Genomic DNA, 21,209 nt, shown 5'->3' with positions numbered 1-21,209 from the left:
ACTTCAGGAAAAGACAGTTTGAATTCAACACAATTTACAACTAGGGAAGGGAAAACAGTCTTAGAATTGACCCTCAGTAAGATTTCATTTAGGAGAGAATTAAACAAGATCCAAACCACATTCACTTGATAAAGTGCCTGTTGGATGTTCTTAGGGGAACTCCCTCCCCAAGTCCAGCAGAATTACTCCTTAGCCTCCAAAGCAGAATTAGTTGTATTTCTTGAAAGGTGTTGAAGTCTGGTCTAATAGCGTCAACCTCCTACAAAGCTAAAAAACAACTGATCACTTCAATCTAAACAAGACTTAACAGGCTGCAAGGTGTTTCAGGTGGCTGGAATAGCATCAAGCATTTTGCAACCAGCGATCAAGTTCTTGGACTAAGTGCTGACAATGGATGAATGAAGAACAGCAACAAGACTTAACAAACATGATTAGTATTATCCAACTGCTTTGTTATAAATATATTATATACATTCAAACATCACATTAAAATATTATTCCATTACACCAGAAGAGATTAAGGCTTTATATTATTTACAGAAACAAGCAAGCACCTTAAAAAAAAAAAGAACAAAACACCAGTCATTGACATTTCCCGTCTAACATTACAAGTTTGATACTTGAGCTCTTGAATACAGCTATTTGCAATGTGCCCAATGCTAGAACTATTTTAAACATTTATTGTCAGGGTAGGAAATACTTAATAGAAGACTCATCAGCGAGCACTCCGCATGAACAAACGCGAGCATGTGTGTACTGGGTGCCCTCCCTCTCCTCAGAGGCTTGTTAACTTGAAGGCTTATGCAGTTAACGGTTTGCTCAATTCCACGTAGAGAGTAGAACAATTTTATTTTAAGGGAAACTGAAGACACTTGAGGATTCATGGCCCACTGGTGGAGTGGGATTCTCGAAGTCTGTTCCACATTATATCAATTAGATTTAACATGATAGCGAAGACAGAGCTGTAAGTTTATCAATCACTAAGTGCATCGAACAGTGATGATTTTAGGCTTCCATTACTCTGACACACTGTTTTCATGCAGTGTATTTGGACTCAAACACGAAGTGACAAACTGTTGTCACCATTCCCCCTACAGGTCTTAGGCAACAAGCTATTTCTGAAGTGTTAAATAATGTTGATACAACACATGTTTACTATGCCACCATATATCAATGGAGTGACTGTCCTGCCTTCTGGCTTGCCCGATAGCCTTATGAGATACAGTAATGAAGTATTTTCTAAGACGTAAGCAGACATGGCTAAATGAAAAGGTGCTCAGTAAGAGTAACCATCTTCATTTCAAGTATTGTTTTAAGAATTAGTTCTTTTCATTACAGTCTGTGTTAGCACTTTTTAGTTTGTGCTTTAGAGTCTGTTATTTCTTTGCAGGTCTTGAATTTGGCTGATGGCTTTTTTAAAAAAAACAAAACAAAACATTGGCAACAAGTTAAGGATTGCAGAAGGCTGGCAAAAGTTATTTAATTTTCTGAGCCCATTTCATGTCATCTGCTCTTGGCTTCTCCCCAGTAACTGCTTGGATAATGTTCTCCAAACACCTCCAGAATCTTATCTTCTCTAATGGATAGTTCAGCCAACCTAAGTGATTGCAAAGGAAAAAAAGGATTAGTTTGTCATACCATCCAAAGTTCAATGTTTTGCAATGTTTATTTAAGAACATTCTTTAAATTAAACACAAGGTAAATGTAAGGGGAGTTCAGAGGTGGACTGCTTTATGGCCATTGCAAAGCTATCAGAAAAGGGACCATCGAGTTGAATGATTTGTGTTAGAAGCAAGACATTTGTATTAGTAGCACCTTAGATTTAGTATTGAAATTTAAGCAACCAAACTAAAACCCCAACCCAACAATTTCAGCTATTTTTCCCCAATTAGTTCCCCCATCACCAAAGCCAGCTCGGCTTTTCCCTGTGTTTCTCATCAAGTAGTACAGCAAGAAAGTAAATACACACAATATGGCTCTGAAACCTCAAATACATGATCAATGCCATAGTTTCTAGAAAAAAAGAAATAATTAAAAAAAAAAAAAAAAATCAAGATTTCTGTTTGGGACCTAACCACCACTAAGGCTCAGCAAACTAAAAGTTTTTTCTTAAATAAAGCCTCAAGTTTAGACAGTTCCAACATCAATTTTCATTCTTAAGGTATTTAAATGTATTATGCTCTCCCTGGGCAAAATTAAAGTTTGCGTCACTGACTGCTAATGAAGCCTGTGATGGGGAAATCTTGTTGTAGTACCACGCTGCACTTAACGGTAGCTGACGTTGGACGCTTCCTGGATTAGAAGGGAGCACGGCCAGCAGCACACTCCCGAAGCTCTGCAACCCCAACAGAGCACTTCTGCTTCCCAGTAACCAGAACGGCTCTAACAGGTTGATACGGGGCGGGCTTTTACCATTTTATGTAAAAATGGCAATAAGTGCCGTCATGTTCTGCATGCAAGAGGAGTTTAATGCATCTTTCCTAGCCTACAGATTTAGGGTATTTTGAATGCTTTGTAGAAATGTTGCACTGGACAGTGTGAGGCTGGAACTCACAGGCTTAATAAGCCTCACCCTGAATTCAGAAGGGCTTTGTGTCTCGCTTTTAGGATATTAATTAGTACATTAATTGGATTTTCTGATACTGTATCTTGATGCCAACCTAACTACATATAACTGACAGGAGAGTGCACAAAGAGGCAATTTCACAGGGTTTTATTATATATTATATGTATATATGTATTATATACTAACTTTAGGCCTCTGTTTTATTAAATATTGTAAAACTAGGAAAAAAAAAAGAAATCAGCACCGGGAAATGTTATTTCCCTGCAGAAGTCTTCCGACAACCAGGAAGAGATGAATGTACACAGGGTTATATGAGTTATCCCACGCTTACAGAACTGTTCTGCAAGCACACGTTATACTTTACACCATGTACATTTCTGGAAAAGGGAAAAAAAGTGTAAGAAAACAAAACCAAAGGAGAGGCAGGAATGAAGAAGTTGTTACCACAATGGAAACAGTGAGCTAGCAGCAGCGGTTCATGTTAGAGGAAAGAGCTAAAACGCACGATAGTACGAGCAAGTCGGGAACACGGGAAAGCTGCCGCAGAGCCAGCTCTGCCGGGTCCGAGCACCCTCCCTACGGCGGTGAGACAGCCAGCAGAAGGAAAACAGCTGTTCTTGCTGGGGATGCCTTAGACTATGTGTGTAGCTATTATGGGTCAGAAATAATAAAGGGAGAGAACATTGGGGATATTCACTGCTGAAAAACATCATATTTCCAGAGAGCTAGATCATTCCTAATCAGGCACAACTACAGCTTTAACGATCTATCGAAACAGGCGCTGTTTTCAGCCACTTTCTGTATTGGATATGACCCTTCCAGCTCACCTGCGATCCTGCAGCTCCACTCAACTCACTGTATACTGATGCCCTTTAGGAAGTCAGCCCATGCAATTCTCATTAACACAGCCATCAACCCTCAAGGAATGGACGACTCCTTCCTGGTGCCTAAAAATGGCAGTCAGTCCGAAAGCTTTAACATTGGGAATGCCAGAAAGCTCTGTTATCTGACACCTTCCCTGGCAATGATACAGTGGCAGACCTTTACGTACACAGGTCAGCCCTGGAACCATGTACACTCTTTGGACTGGGCTGTCTACTCTTACGTCAAGTCACTAACAAGAGCATTACAATAACTAGTCCTATTTCTCTCAGTAAAGGCACCTTTTAAATAGCACACTGACTACGTATTTCTGTCCTCCTCCTCACTTCTACCCTAGAAGAAAGAGAATTAGGGCTGCAGAAACACTTTGCTCCACTGCAAAATCCAAGCATACAATCTATCATGCTGTGTTACGTCAGACTAGTGTGGTACAAACACTTACAGAAAGCATGGAGTGAATAGAAGCACATGCTTTTTTTTTTTTTTAATGAGAAAAAAAGCAACTAGTCCAAGACTGCTAATGATGGTCAGGCTTAAACTTTCAGGACATAGTAGGACTGAAAAAAGGCTCTTAGGGTGGCAAGATTTTTGCCATCATCTGTCAAGTCAGGCTTCTTAATTGTACTATGTTTTTACATGACATTCTGGTCATGAGAACTAGATTTGTTTCTCAGCAGAGATTTCAAAACTGACATAAATTGTTTGTCAAAGCTAATGACAGAATGAAGAACCAGAGTGGTTTATTTCCAGCTGTCTGATTAACCTGATAACTTATTCAAAATTGTGCAACATTGGTGACTGACTATACCTGCCTGTACAGTGGGCATAAAATTGAATATAGATATAAGAGGAACCTAAAGCCAGTTTTCTGCAAGCCTCTCCACTCCTCTGCCCCAAATCAGAATGAATGAAAGCTGAAAATCCAGAAGCCTTTCTTTAGAAATGAGCATTCAAGGTAAGGTGCACTTGCAGATGATGCTCTTTTGAAGGAACAGCAGCTTTAAGACTTTAATGAACAAAATCCATTACTAGCATGAGATTACCAAGATAACATGCAATCAGATATCCGTACCACTGACTACCCCGTCAGGCTGAAAGTTACCTTTTAGCTCATCATGAATCTTCCCCCCACATTTTTTATGCAACAAAAACAACTAAAGTTTTGCTAAGAGCTTGTGCAGCTAAGAACACGGTTAACTTCACCATGTAATTTTCTAGGTATTTAATAGGCTGTCACTAAATTATATCTTGCCAGGTGAATTGCACTAGACTACTAAAGAGAGTTTGCAGTATGAACCAGATGGCAGTACCAGTTGTAATGCAGAAGTATGTCTCATGTGGAGACACATGATGGATCCTGTGATGCTTCCGTGGCAGGATAACATGCCAGTCCTGTAGAAATATGACCCAGCGTGGAAGACCAAAGTACGTGTGAGACCACTTGTGAATCTGGTTCGTCATGGTTACGAAGATGGTAAGGGCAAAGACATAACACTCCCAAGGACATGTTTCATATAATGCCTCTGCAAAACAAGATGTTTATCTTTAAATACCATTTATGAAAAGGTAAATTTCTACTAAGAAAATGATGTCTTGCCCAGACAGAGCTGCCTGGTGCTGCAGGAACTAACAACAGCCTCAATGAAGCTCCTTTGGCAGAAGTGTCACAAGAGCCAGCGAGCCATAAGCAATTCCAGAATGTCACAAGACAGGCTGGTAAGTGCCAACGTCTGTCAAGTCGCCATAAACAGGAAGTTAAACTCTGATTTTATCATCTACAAAATTAAATTAATCCTTTAATTCTTGCACTTCTAGTTTGCAAATAAAGTACCCCTACACTGAGAAGAAGCATTTTTATACATTTTAGAACACTGAGTTTCCCTATATGCACAGTTTGATCCCTCTTATAAAAAGAATATTTACTGTAACTTCTAATGCTTCCTTGCAAGATTCTTCAGCCACAGATTCTCAATTACGCTAGAGAATCCAGCTATCCCACCTTCTAGTTGCTCCGCCTTCAGGGAAAAAAAAAGCTTCCCTCCCTCCTCCCAGAAGCACCATGCTTCCAACAGCTATTACTTGTCATTTCTTATTCATTGATTTCTCCTGGCCTTACACAGACAAATGTTTATTTAAATATCAACAAAAATGCTAAATCCACATAAGTCAGAAGTAACAGCTTACCTGGGGAAAAAGAAACAAATTTATATGCCATGTTTGCCAACGGGACTAGTGTCATAAAGCAGTTGTCTCCATTGGTCTCTATAAAATCATGTCTGGTAATTGCTGTGGGGTCAATATGATGTTCTCTAAAGGGTCTGATGAAAGCCTGAAAAAAAACAAATTGATAAACATGATAGGATGGCTCAATAATGATCTTGGAAAGAAAAATATAAAAAACCCAAAAAACCTTGCATGCATTCAAAACTGATGACTGAGTTTAAGAGAGTTCCATAGTACAAAGCATGTAAGCAGGATTCAAACTTTTGTGATGACAACACTTCAAATAATTTGATTTACATTTGCAAAACAATTCAGTTCCCAGACTCAAATCCAGTTTTTCATTGCTTTTCAGTTTTATTCTTCTTAATTTTCACTTAGGACCTTTAGTCTCTAGATCTCAAAAACAAAGCATCAGCATCCTAATTTCACAGACAAAATAAGCCTGTGAAATTCACAAATACAAGTCACTGGCTAAGCAGCATAAACCAAGAAAACACTCAAAAAATGAAAATTCAGCCTACAGATGACAGCATTAACAGACTAAGTGCAAGTTAAATGACTAGACAAACCAATGTAAGTCAAACAGACCATACAAAAGTCTCCTCTAGGAGTAGAAATCACATCTGAATACACAATCCCAGAGGAGACAGAGCAAATGTGGTAGGTAGGACTGGCACAGTAAAACAAGTATACTTATTTGCCTTTGCACATATATCATGTACAGTTTATGCAAAGGTGTCCTGATCAGTCTGAACTCGTTTATTTAGTGCATAGTCTCCTGCAGTGCTTTTTTTTTTTTTTGAACTATGGTCCAGAGATACAGGAATTCAAGGACTACTAAATCTGTTGAAGGTGAACAAAAATAAACCTAAAACCAATAGTCTTAATTCTGCTGTTCTAGTTCATATATTCCTGGATTTCTGGACTATTACAAGGATTATCCCATATACTTTTTTTTTAATAGAGGTCCTTCTAATATTGCACTGTAAGGAGTAATTGATGGTAGTTATGAAGTTTATTTTTAAATTATTTTAAAAAACAGATTATTGCTTATTATAGAAGTCAGTGCACCTTCCACTAAGCATCTGGCATTTGTAGCTGCAGATGTATAATACATCTAAAACCTAAATCTTCACTCATCACCGTTCTAATACTACTACATTTACAATAGGGGCCAGTAGCACAGAGAACTGGGAAGATTTCTTATTGGAACGTCTTCATGTTTTACAAGACAGCTTTTAGAGAGTTTAGCTACAGGAACAATTCTCCACATCCCTCTGTTTATCGGCCTTTTGGAAGACCAACACTACTCTAGCCAGGTTTCTACGCTTTTGGTGCCACAGGCCATTCCCACAGTACCTTGGGAAGGTCTGCGAACACTGGTATTGCAAAACTGTGTGCAAACCTTAAACAAGGTGATAAAATGGAACAGTGTCACCTTGCACATGTCACCTAGGCCAAGCATAAACATGGCACTTTACCAGCCATACACGGTGCCATTTAGTGGAGGAGGGTTCTGGGAGTGGGGGGAGCTGGTTACATTGGCAAGACTGCAAGATAGATACAGCTTATATACACTGTCCAACACAGCTGGGGATAGTGGAAGTGTTTCAGAAAAGTATTTTGTAACTTTTTCAAGCTTAAGGATAAGAATCTCTAACCTTTCCAACTATGGGTAACTCCACAGATCCCCAGGTATCTGCTCCCCAGTGAAATAATCCCGATAGAAAGTCAGCCGTAATAACTCCTGCAACTTGAACGAGGAGAGAGACAGTTAGATATACACAAGCATTTTTACTGACATATTCACATTTTATACTTGTTTTACAAGTTTACTTGTTTATCTACCTCTAACTTAGATATTTACAACCACATGAGATCTACCCAATCTGAACAAACATAAGGTCAGGCAAGTAGGAAAAAGAGGTTAACAAAACACCATTTGGACAGTTACAATCTTCATTAAATCTACAGCAAGATTTTGCATTTAACCCATCTTCTACAGAAGAGCTTGACAAACCTTTACAATTGCTGGTATGGAGAATACTAGTAAGTTAGAACTGAATCACTTAGATCTGACTACCCTCTTTTTCAGTAGTGTTTAACAGATTACTTGGCTATAGAAGAGCTGTTAAAGCCATCCCAACAGATAATACTATCTGCAGACCCTTCCTCTTCTCCCTTGGTCCCTTATGTCTGTAAACAAGAAGCACTGAACTCCAATGACTACAGGTAAGAACTAATTAAGAAGCCACTCCTGGGTTCAGCAATACTATTTACAAAATAAAATTGGAACATCAAACAACTTCCAGACATAGGCAAGGCCCCAGAAACCATGCTAACAGTTCTCTGTAAGGGACATTGTACACTTGCGATATTTGCATACAAAGTTAGATACACCATTAAACAGAGGTTGTTCCAACAAGTATAGAGATTTTTCTAGCTGCCAATCACAATAACTTTAAAACTGCTGTCTAGTAAAGGTGATTTTCAGTTCTTGCACGTAAAGCCCTATTTTTGCCTTCATGTTCTGGATAATCTACATATGCAAGTTTCTGGCTAATCCTGACATTTAAAAGTAAGAACGGAAGAGATGTTATTTGATCAGAACAGCTGTGTATTTTCCAGTTAGTCATAGATCTGTCAGATGGTGTTTAACAGACGCCTATCACTCTTCACCTGCAGAAGTCTTCCAACTCCCATGTTCCCAATCCCTTTAGAAGTCTCCAACACAGTTTGAGACACCCTCCTGCATGAGCTCTACTGTCAGGCTCTTTACGCTTTTGAGGAAGAAAATTCAGAGAAGATTGCCGAAGAAGTTCCCTTGGTTTTAATGGAGAGGCTGGGGGAATGTGGCATACAGCATAGCAATATGGCTACAGCAACACAGCAAAGAGCAAGATACTACCTTGGCACCTCTATACTTGAGGGATTTAGGACAGCCAGACCCTGCCCTTTAAAGAACAGAGACACTAAGAGGTACCAGTTCAAGCCCGCACATCTTGCTCTGAGCAGGTTTCAAGAGAGATTAACCAGGTCTGGATAGAGTCTAGATTTGCTGAAGAATGAACCAGACCAAGAATCAGGATCCTTTTTCACTGCAGTGCCATCCCTTCAGGTTAATAAAAATATCAGAAAGATCTTCCAGTTCGTTTTTTCTGAAATCGACCACCCAGTGAATATGTATACAAGCACACTTGGTGATTCCCTGCGAAGCCAGCATTCAGGCTCTGAAAAGGGAAGGCAGCACACACTTCTTACCTGCAGGTCTGGTTAAAAGAATTCAGCAGAAGCACGACCCAGATTTCAAAATAGCTTCTGCATACTGTGCAAATATGATATACCTGAGAATTGATAGCGCCTGATCTCAGTGCAAATGCCTCAAAATCATATATAAAGTTCATGCCAATTAAAGCACTATGTACCGATCTCGCATTCTATTGTTAAATGAGTCACAGCAACAGAAATACAGAGATTATGTGTTCAAAACATATGTTTCAAAGCAGCTCAGTTAGCAATTCCCTACTCTCATTTGGTGCTCAGAGCATAAGACACAGTCACTTACTATTGGCATGTCTGGCAGTTCTCAGAGAAGCCCGTGAGTCCACTCAAACCAGGGAAGTAGTCACAGGGCCAGGTCAGAGTGGCTGGAACATAGTTCTTTAGTTTTCCCCGCTGATATTTACAAAAATCGGGTTATTTACAGAAGTTGCCCATTGTAACACAGTCTTTGCACCAGAAGCAGCAGGGAATTGCACAACCAGAGGTGATGCAGGAAATTTATTTTTGCTCTGCCTGCCTCACCAACTCTTCTTCAGATGTCTGTGAAGCTAGGAGAATTCCTGGCTTTCTCCTCCACTAGCCAGCATTTGTTTCTCTCTGTGTCTGAAGACCTTCTTCAAGCACAGCATCTCATTTACAGAATTGAGGCTTTTTCTGATGGGCAGGTATCCCTCTGCCTGCTAAGATGTTAGGCAATTCCAACTCACTTGTAATCCAAACCAAAAGTTGGTTTAAAAGTTGGTATACTGGTTCATCTTGCGTTGACTCCAAGGCATCTTGTTACTCCTCCCTCTCACACAGAAACTTAAAAGCAATCTAAGATACGCCAGGAAACAAAACAACAAATGTGCATCTCTCCCCATAAATCACACAACTGTTATTTACCCTGGTCGTGATCTGGACTTTGCCCGATTTTCCTATTCCAATCAGGACACTTAGGTCATCTGCCTTGAGAGGCCAGTTTAATGAAGTTCTTGTAACATTAGCAGGATTGCTAAAAAGCAGGTAATTTTTAAAACGTGAAAGAGGACGAGGTTGCTCTGTTACTATTGATTAAAATGCACTTCATCTTCAGGGCACAGCAATTACCTATAGTGCATGCAACACAGCATACTTCAGATATACCCCTCCTCATGGTTATCTTTTGCTTAGCTGATCCCTCACCTCTACAGTCCATCACCTCGCCTTTCATTTTCAAAAAGGGAAAAGAAATAAAAATCAGGATTAGTGTGGCACCTACTACCCCGCAAGGCTTTTTCGTATTATAAATCAATCCCCACTGCTGAATCCATTATCTAGTTGGCTCAAACTCTTAAATACAGCAGGAGACACTTCATCCTTTATGTATCGCCTTATTGTACTGAAGACGGCTTATTTTTAAGCAGTAAATCCTGGACACTTGTTTTTGTTTCAGACCACAAATGTAAGCTACAGTGAGACAGGGTGGAGCACAATAGCTTTTAGATCTGCACCTAGCAGCTGAAAGAGCAAACAGCCTTGATGCAAGGGGGAAGATATCCAAACAACACTTCACTTCACAACAACTAAAATATCATTCTTGCTGAGGTAATCACCCTATTAACCCGCATCGCCTCCAGCACACTGCATTATCAGAGCTTGAAATAACAGCAGGAAGAATAACAAAAATAGAGGCAAAATACTGACAGTTCAATAGATATTTCGCATGTTACTCTGATGTCAGCTGGTAGAAAGCTACGAGGAAACAATGAAGGGTGCCTGAAGCAGTGCATTATACTAAGGCAATCTGAAAAAAAAAAATCTAACTACCAGAAATTGTATTTCAGCTGTATTGCAGAAGGGCTTGCTCACTCTTCAGCAGTTGTGTATGATGAGTTGTAATAAAAGAGCAAAAACTGTACCAAAGGTTATACATGACTAGCATCCTAACACTTTGCATCCTGTCTTCAGACTCAGAAGGCACATCAGATGGCAATGAATTGAACTCAATATTCTCATATACCTAGCACTGTCTTTAGTTAAAATGTGAAAACCAAGGCACAGGTGTTCAGCTACTTCTCTAAGGTGGTATAAGAGCTTGATGCTCTGTCATCGGGGGGGGGGCGGAAGATAAGATTGACAGCCCTGAACATGAATTAAGAGTTAATCACAAAGTCAGAAAAAGCACAGTATAGATATATATGAACTGCAAACGGTGGATTCACACACTCATTAGAAGCAAGATCAGTAAAACATTAAGAGAAATACTGCTCTGTACACATCAGTTTTACTCCAGCCTGCTGAGCGGTGGGGTGGAGGATCAGCCTATCTATGGCTTGTATCTGAAGAGGAGGCGAGTACTCAGAAAACACAGGAGGAGGGGAAGAAGGCATGGCAGTTAAGAAGTGAGCAGCAGAACTTGCTCAAAACACCAGGATTTCTTTGTTTTGGAAGTAGACTGCTGAATCAAGAGAAAAGAAAAAAGCCTAGCACACAGGGAGACCAAAGGTGTACAAATGAACTTCAACCAGTAGCAGATGTTTTAAAATAAGTGAACACGTGTCTGACGCACACATTTGCTAGAGCGGTTGTTCTTTTCCAGCCACCCCATACTTGTGCTCTTTTGTGCAGGCATGCCTACAGGCACAGCAGCACCCTCGGGACACCTCCGAGGAAGGGAGCGCCTCTTGTCTTGAGTCAGGGGACACAGCAGAGCATGACCCCTGGCACTCAGACAGACAAGTCACCTGCTGGGCGGTGGGCTGCAGGGCTGGCAGTGCAACTGGCCCAAACGCGTCATCGACACAAGATGGCTTTGCTCCCACTTGTGTTCTCTTCAGAAATCAGATAATATGTAGGGGTTTGTGTCACAGAAAAGCCCCCACTCCTCTTCCTTGCTTAAGTACCAAATCAATTTGGTACTTAGAAAGTTTTTTGTAAGTAATTTTTGTAAGTAATAGTTGCAAGATTAAACTTGCAACCTTAATGAAGGGCTTCTCTTGTGAGCAAGTCACTTACCACTTCCTGCAACCTGGCTGCTCCCAGGCCGGAGAGGAAGGAAGCCAAATGACAGTGGGACATTTGAGGTACAAGGTGTTCAAGAAATAAAACTATTTTGCACATTTGCAACAAAAAGTTGTACTTCACCGAAATCTTACAGAGCCAAGTGTAAGCCTGGCTTGGCATAGATGTAATTCTCAAATTGTAACCCAGAAGCCTTACAGTGGAGCATATAAAGTTTCCTATTTACTGTAAAAATTCAGTTAGAGTCTCTGAAGAGGAAAAAACCAGCATAAGATATTATTAAATAACTTGACACTACTGTATAACATCATTGATAAGTACAGTCATTTTTAATAAGTGACTGTATGAACTAGTTGAATATTACAGCACTAAAGAATCAGGGGAATGGCTAATTCCACAATGGAAAAAAATTTGTTTTCTAAAAATCAATATGCTAAAGTAACAGTTGTTTGTTACTTATATGCTTATAAAAATAAGATACCTTAGTTATCTGCATTCCACATTTAGTGGCTTTCAGTACAGAGAAGGCAGGGGTTTGATACTATGGCAAGTTATGAGGCTAAGAAAATAATCCCTGAACATTTCAACAAGTATTAAAGTGTAGCAGCTTAAAAGCAAAAAACAGGAGTTAATCATTTTGGCTATTTCAAGCTGAGAAACATTCAGTCAGAGCTGGACCTAACAGTGCAAGTAAGCAGAGAACACAGCTGAACTATGAAATAAAAGAAGGACCTGGATATTATATGTAGTAGTTACATTACATTGTAACTGGGTTTTCAAATAAGCCATGTCTATAATACATGCATTCCAGAGACGGGAAAAGTCTATCCTAAGTCACACAAGCTTATTTTGCAAGATTGGCATGCTACTCATATCGCAGACGGGATCTTCTCCTTCCCCCGTATACTCCAGTTACTCCCCGCTATGGGAAAGCCGGTATAATCCACTGCCTCCCAGCAATGCCGCCTGAGAACGGGGCACACCTCTCGCCCCACCTCTGACTGCGACAGACCTGAACGCCAGCCTCGGGGCAGAAACCACGCAGCTGCGACACTGCCAGAAACTAGCAGGAAAAGGAGATCCCCAAAGAATCAGGGTACCATCTCCCCCAGAGTTGAACAGCAGCAAATCCTAAAGCAAATATTCATCTACCAAAAGCATGACTTGGCTAAGAATCACTACCCGATAAACTTAATGATAGGAACCGCCAAATTTCATTGTCATGTCTTTAACCTTAGTCTATTAGCACAAAGCAGGCTATTCCTACTATTTCCCCAGCTGATGGAGTGCTTGCGAAGCACCCGTCACATTTAAATGACAAAATCTAACAACTTTACCTAGGCCTCAGGTTCTTAACAAGAAGTACCATTGTGTGTACTTCTTTTCCCCAAAAATGCATTACTAGAAAAAGCAATTAAGCCATCCCAGAAGAAACTGATTAAAAGAACAGAGAACAATGGATACTAAATGAAAACCAAGAGCAAATTTTCCCTCACTAAAAAAAAAATAATCCAATACTCTTATTAGTATGACTAATCAAACTAATCCTCCAGTTTCATCCATTTAAAACGCTCCCAGGAATCAAGCAGAGTGAGCTCAGCTCTCGGGAGCACCGGGCAGTTTTGTGCATGCAGGCTGGCACCCAGTGGAGACCCAATACCTGAGCAAACTGGTACCCCCTGGCGCGGGACATAAGCAGCCATAACGCTGGTTTTGTTCAAGGCCTGCACTCTCCCCCCGAAGCAGATCATTCAGTCACCATTCACTATAACTCACTCCTTCATTAGGGCAACACTACAGCGTGTGTTGGTTGGAAGTGCAAGAGGCACTATTCTGAGTGAATCAGGGCCACTGAGACCTATAATTCTTAAATCCTCGAGCCTAAGTCCCTGCAACTTTAAGAGAGCCCCTGACAACTCGCCAAGCACATAGAGCTTTCTTTGTCCCAGTCCCTGTTGCTGCCCAAGAGCAATAGCACGTCTGCTGTGCACACAAGTGGGGAAGCACAGACAGGGCCATGTCACCAGCTTCCCCCCGCTAAGCAGCCTCAGGCAGGGAGAAGGGCTCATCTCTCCCCCATCAGGGTACAGCCTTCATCCACCCTGCTCCAGAACAGCTGCTAGCACACTTGAGAAGTTCATCCCCTAATCCAAGTTACACGAAGAACAGGTAACTGGTGTCAGAGTCACCTGCCCGAGTGCAAACCAGCAATTGTACTCCATAATTCCACCTTCAAGACCAACAGCCTCCAGGATTCTTTGACGCCGGAGAGGCCTAGAGCTCCGAAGTTAACACAGCTACTACAAAACGGATCAACAGAAGATGTAGTAGACTGTGTTAGTGCAATGCAATTGTATTTGTGCAATACAAAATGTAACAAAACATAGAATCAAAGTTTTGCCTATTTAATGACAACTTGTGGAGTCTCCATCTTTATGACATGATACAGTTTAGGATGGGAAACACAAAGTTACCTACAGCTATGAAGTAACTGATAGTTATTTCAGGTGGGGTGAGACAGCAGGTGACAAAGATTTGGCTTATTCAGACCAACACTGAAGTAAAGGATAAGCTTCCTTTGTTAACCGAGGTTTCCCTGGTGTAATTTCAAGGACCTACTGAATGAAAATTTCAAGGGGAAACTCATTTTAATGGAGAAAGTAGCTCCAAAGTGAAGTGACATCGTTACAGTTCTGTCTCTTGCTGTCAGGCAGCAGGATTTTGAAGCGGCTGATCCACATGCACAGCAGTCCATTTCATAAAGCGTTCATGGTCTCTAGAGTGCTTTTACTCCAATGTGTGCCAGAGCTTTCATAGGCATTACACACTCATCATTTGGCGCTGCAATGCAGCTAACCAAGTGCAGCTCTGCAGAGCTACTCAAGCTTGAAATGAGCTTGATCAGAACAAGTTTCTATTTTGAAAGTGAACTAAGCAATTTCTTTCTGCATGCTCTGTCCGGCCAACCCACAACATTTGCAATAGTGAAACATGCACCTCAAACGGGTTTAAAAAAATTAGTTCCCCATGTCTCAAGTCAGCAATGATTAATTGTATCTTCTGTTGTGTCACAAGATGTTTCTAAAGGTATCAGCCCTACCTGAGGTAGTTCTTATGCATATAAGCAAGTTACAACACAAACTTAACCAATTTTTTTTAAGACTGCAATAAACAGTATCTATTAAGAACAAATGTGGCTGCAGATAAAAGTCAAATGTCAGAAAAATCAACCGATTTGGAAAAAAGGCTTTAAAATCCTATACAAAGACATGAGGAGGGAGGGGAAAAATAAAACCCAGAATCCATGGTGTAATTTGCCAAACTTTTTGTTTAGATGCTATTAATATATCACCTATATATACACAACTCACATATATGGAATAATATGCTGGACGCTACAAACTCACCTGAAGGTATAAGAGCTTTCAAGCCTAATCTTACATGTTTTGGTGAGGCTTTTCTGCTTATCGCACAAGTAATACCTATGCCAGTCTTGTTCCCAGCACTACTGAGCTTCTATGACAGTGGCAAAGGCTGCTCTGGTTCTGCAGTACTGCTAGGATGGTGTCCTGCTGTGGGGGGACAGTTCAGCTGCAGCTGAAAAAATGGGGGTATTAAACCTCCATCACACCCAGCCTTCCTAACCAAGCCTACCCCGGAGTTAACTGTGTGCACGCAAATAAAATACCAAATTCAAATCTACACAGTTGTCAGCTTGCATGAAACAGAAAATTTTCATAGCTCCTCAGCAGCTGAAGACATTCAGAATAGGGCATGACTGGATTTAACACAGAAACAAACAAACAAAAAATTCATCCCCTGCCTACTTTTGTTTGTTTGGCAGTGAGGAAGGGAAGAGAAAGGGAATTGTCTCATATTTCTGCTAAACCAGCCTGGAAGACAAGACACTCACACGGGTTCCTCTTCCTTTCCAGCAAGATCATCTTTAGTCAGCAGAAAACAACCCAGTTCAAAAGCTATTCTAAAACAACGCCATAAAGTTCTCACCTCCTTGCCCTCACTCTGCAGCGCCAGTACCCATAGGTGATTCAGCACAGCAAATGACAGCATGCCACATGAGTTCATTTCTCAGCAGACTGCCTGCCCACATCACACAAGGAAGTGCTTTCAGACTGCCAGTAAGAGGAGGATCAGATCTTTTTTGTCCCAAGAATTTCTAGACTAAGATATTTACAGTATTACCCACGTTACAATTATGTGTGCCTTTAAAGGCATGAAAAAAGAAGATATAACACAGCCTTTAATTATAGATATAGGGTTTAGGCTAGGTGAAATGATGCGGAAAGTTCAAACTACTCTCTATTTCTTAGAACAAAATATATACATAAGAGTACACAAGGGGTCCCAACAATGCATCTTAATGAACAGGTCTGTGCAGCAAATCAGATCCAGCCCACTGGATCACAGATAGCTTTCAGACTTCCAAAGACCTGATGTGAGCTTGATCTAGAGCTATGTCTTTATTAGCAGAATGTTTTTGTGATCTCAACTCAAAGGTCAATATTCTAATCTAAGCTTCAGGAAAGCTTTCAGTGGGAACACATCTGACAATGTCTGTGACTCACTATTCCCCATCTTACCCATTGTGTTGCATGCGGTATTAAGGAATTAGGACATTTATGGAGATGAGTTTCACAAAACTTAAGACCTAATCATCACTGGGAATTACAGACATCATTCACACTTTACCTGGAGAAATAATGTATTGAAGGAAGAGAGCAAAGCAAGATAATATGCAGCACTTATTATTTTATTGCACTCATTTTTTCTATCAGTTATTTCCACGCTACTTTATTTACACAGAATCCAGATTCTGCTACTTTAATCATTCACTGCTACTTAAATAATATTATCAGTGAATTGGCTGCTTTATCAGTTAAACTGGTAACCAGGATATCAGAGAACTCAAGCTTTTATCAATATTAACTTTGAGATGAAAGACAGTTGCAAACAGATTGCACTACAGGTTAACCATCATTAGCCATTCTCTTGTCTACATCTGTCCTCATCATTACGGAGCAGTTCTCATGCCACGTTCCTCTCCATTCCTCCCAACACCTCCACCTCATCAGGTGAGAGCAGGCAAGACTAAATTAGGCCAAGTGAGCTGCTATGATTCAGTGGGAGGACACTGCTCCCCCTTAGCCCCAACACAAAGCCAATAACCTTTAAACAGACATCAGGAATTACCACTTCCCGGCTTTGACAGAAATTCATAGAAATTCATAGCATCTATCGTGTATCACTATTTGAATCTGCTGTTTGGTTTTTGGGGGTTTTTTTTGGTTTTTTTTTTTTTTAAATCATTAGCAATATGCAACAGTGATTACAAACAAGTACCATTCTCTTCTAAAACATACAACACCTCACACAGTTTATAGAAAAGTTACTTTTATTATAGAGCACAGAACCTGTAGCTAGCTTATATGGAGTCCTAATGAATGACACTTTCAGTGTGAATGTTCTTTCAGTTAACAAGGCAATTAATACGAAAATACGTAAACATTTATACACACCCAATACAAGAAGTTAATATTGCATTCAATATGCATCACAAGTACAGTAGAAGACTGGTGACATGCTTCGTTACTACCCTCTTCCGTCCCTCATCCCATATTAGAAGTTTACCAGAAAATTACGAAAGGCATGCATTGCAGAGCTGACTCTTCAATTTCTAAATTTAATCCTCTTTCCTTTTCCCACATCCTCTCCCATACATACATGGCCATACAGCTACCAGTAACATTTGCTGCCCAGATAATGCCAACAGCCACAGATGACCACCTGCTTCAGCTCAGCCTGCTCCACTGCCCTCCCTTTTGCCCCTTCTCAAGAAAGCTTCTGTGCAACAGCATTTCAATGCTATTCTAGTAACACATGGCTCATGTAAACACTGATACTTTTTGTTCTATTACACCACATTCAAGTTGTACACAGGTTTAGGCTTCGAATGATGTAATGAGTGTTGTGGAGTCCCTTTTCACACACAGCTTATTCTGAGGCAAGTTTTTCCTTTAGCTAATTCCATGCAATTCCCGATTCTATCGGTAAAGCTGTACAGCATCAAACTAGAATCCTTTACTAGTTGCTCCTCTCCTTCACTGGAAAGGTGAAATCACCAAGTCACACTGCATCTAGACCAACTAGCTCTATACTGCCAAGATCCAGCCAACTTAAATACCTCTACACATCTAAGGCAAAGATATGAGACTGAACTTGCTTACCTATGCTTCCAATCAAATGAAGTAATAAGAGACCAAGAGTCACATTTATTACCACGAGAAAGCGGCAACTTTCCTTATATTGCTGGAAAAAAGTCATCACTCAGGACAAAGGCCAAACTTCACATCCTGACATGAAAGCATAATACTCCAAAACACTCGTTCTTAGTTATCGGTCCCCAAAAATCAAGCCAGTTTGATGCCTGAAACACCTTTTATAAGACTTCTCTTGGGCTTTTCCTTTCTGAAAAGTTCTTGTAAATATTTTTGTCGATCAATATTTTTTGTTTCCAACTCTGACAGTCTTGACAGCTATTTTCCCTCTCAATAGTGCTTACACTTGCAACGACTACATAAGAACACCAAACTCCAATAGCTATGTTAAAAACTTCACCTTTGAGATAATGAGAAGCCACTGAAATGGAAGACAGAAAGCAGTAACAATTTTTGCAGATGGTCTCAGTTTCAGAGGCACTACAATTACACACGCACAAACATCCCTCTCCCTTGCCAGTAGTAAATCAAGCCTAAAAGATCACACATTTATTTCCAGCGTTACAACAGACGGTCTTGCCTTGTTCATGGCAACGAACAGTTCCTACTTACATATCCCAACAATAACAGAGGGCGTGTGTTCCAGTCGCAAGTAGAAAAGAAGATTGTAAAAATTGAAACAGATCAGAGAGAAGCATAAGATGACAGAGATCCATTCTTGTAGTCTCTTTCCTGTTGGAAAAAAAAGGAAAAAAGCATGTTTTACTTTTATCTGAGAGCACATTTTGAAGTCTGAAATAATACAGACAGACTATTCTACTGCCTGGATGACTCCATTTGTCTGACAGAGAACTGAAACAAACTTATTTATCCATGGGAGGTGTGCATATTCCCCAAGCCACTACTAAGCCCTTCCTTCTGCCCTTGCCCAAATAACAGGGACAAATCAGACATCATTTCACATTGTCCTAGTTTCCTTTTCCCTGCGGTTGCTGGCATAATGTTCCTCTGCATCACATCTTTTTTCAAATTTGCATTTCATTCAATATTCAGTGTTGCTTGTATGGCTGAATCTGGCAACAAATTTCTGGCCTCAGACGCCCTGTAGTTAAATCACCTTATGATTTGTAACATCTAAAATCTCAGAGCTTGTAAGTAAAGCTGTTGTACTAACAGGAAAAAGCATCATCCTGTATTTTGGTGGGCCTAGAACTGCTTTCCTAACATTGCAAGCATACTTCTTGAGCTTGCTTACTTAACTCCTGCAGTCTTGTCCTTGCCCTCCTGCTCCCAGGCAGAAGGCTACGACCTCTCAGCCATTCTGAGATAAGAGACAGAATAAGCAAAGAGAAAGAACTGGCACAAATTCTCTTTTGTACCTTGCTGTACTACTTTGTACCTCTACAAAAACCTCATTTATTGCCTATAAAAATAGAACAGACACATCAGAGTATGGTAACACTCTGAATATTCAGACTGACAGGCAGAAGCTTTCTGCTGCTAATCACTGCTAGATCCTCACAAGGCTCTAATGTTGAGAGCGAGGGAACACTTAATGCCAGACCCATATGGATTAAGGCATCAGAAACAGACTTTTAATGCCTAAATCCAAGGAGATCTGAGCTGCCACTTTGGCCCAGAAGGGCCCTGGCTGTAGCTAGCTCTTAACATGCTCAGGAGCAGACAGGTCAGCCTTCACCTATTTTAAGGGGCCAGTCAGCAGAGTTTCCTCTTGCCCTTGGCTTTCCAGAGCAGTTAACCCCACAGTCCATTCCTCACTCCCTCCTGCAGCCGTATACACTTCGCACCACTCGAGTTCGAGGCAAAGCAACATGCAGGGGAACAATCAGTAATGACTACAGGCGAGGTGCACATCCTCTCACGGGGCAGAGGCATATTCCCATCTCTGGCACGTGTTCAGGATAGCAGCTTCTTTCCTACTGCTCCTCTATGTTGACCTACTACCTGGTCAAATTTCTCCTCCTAAATACTGAATCAAGTCCTTCCTCTCAACTATATTGTGCAATGAGAAGGAAACTAGGAACATCAAAGGAGGATCAGTATCATCTCTGATGTGCCTACAACACAGTATTTTAAAGAAGTGTGAATAAAGACTTCTACAGTTCAGGGTTTTGTTCTAGAAAGGCCGTAAGTATACAAATTAACATCCTCTGCAGTAGCAGAGAACAAAATCATAAAATTAAATTAAGACACAAGCATATTTCAAGACAGCATCAGGTCACAATGTGGGAGATTTTATTAAGAGATCCCTGGAGTAATGAAAGTAAGAGTTAATTAATACTCACTTCCTGCATAAGAAAACCACACCCTGATTAGAGGAGCTAAGTGGGTAGATCCTCACGGAACAATTAGCTGACTGCAGGGAAACACTAGGCTCCTCACTAGCAAGTCCCATGAGTTCAGTCTATGCAAACACCACTGCACTCGGAACACAGGGATCCCAAGACGACTGTCTGGAGATATCTGAGTCCAGAAACGCAGCCCCAGCTCTGGACAGACTGGGAATCAGTCGAAGGAGCGGAGTCAGCACCAATAACTTGTGTTTAAAGAGTACTCAAATTTAAACATATGTCCTGCATGAAGGAATAAGGTGCCAAAGCCACAAAGTAGGTGCTTAAAGAAATCATGGAAACACTCCAGAGCCATATTCACTCTGCACAATTATATGTAATCCCCATTCTTAAGAATTCAGTAGTTCATCATCTCATGCTTCCATCATAACACATATTCTGATGTTGTTTATGTAAGTTATTTATGTAACGCCAGAAAAAAAATTGCATATCTAATATATTATCACAGCTCACTGTTGATAGGTATCACTATACATATACTGCTTCACAGACTTCCCACAACTTCCATCTACAGCTAAAGGTAAGGGTAGCAAGTTGTTTGGGGAGGAAAATCTTTCCCTTGCGAGCAAGAGCACAGTGGAATAGTAAAGCTAGTGATTGCTTTTCTGTAAAGCACAGGACTCAGTCACTGCCTGGATCAGAACTGCATATCTAGACCAGCTGAAA

At 40.6% G+C, this 21,209-nt stretch overlaps 1 protein-coding gene across 1 annotated transcript; it reads right to left on the bottom strand.

Moving 5' to 3' along the window:
- Window positions 1-1,427: 1,427 nt before the first annotated feature.
- TMEM189 (transmembrane protein 189) lies at window positions 1,428-18,955 on the bottom strand. Its single transcript, XM_009578497.1, has 5 exons — window positions 18,784-18,955; window positions 7,333-7,424; window positions 5,633-5,777; window positions 4,759-4,971; window positions 1,428-1,597 (listed from the first exon to the last, which is right to left on the bottom strand). Exons 1-5 carry the CDS (start codon window positions 18,953-18,955, stop codon window positions 1,476-1,478), a joined length of 744 nt encoding a protein of 247 aa, XP_009576792.1. The 3' UTR covers window positions 1,428-1,475.
- Window positions 18,956-21,209: the final 2,254 nt, after the last annotated feature.

The sequence above is a fragment of the Fulmarus glacialis genome, unplaced genomic scaffold (assembly GCF_000690835.1).
Source record: "Fulmarus glacialis isolate BGI_N327 unplaced genomic scaffold, ASM69083v1 Scaffold36535, whole genome shotgun sequence".
NCBI lineage: Eukaryota > Metazoa > Chordata > Aves > Procellariiformes > Procellariidae > Fulmarus > Fulmarus glacialis.
The sequence above is the reverse complement of the archived record's forward strand: the minus strand, read 5'-3'. Positions and strand labels throughout refer to the sequence as shown.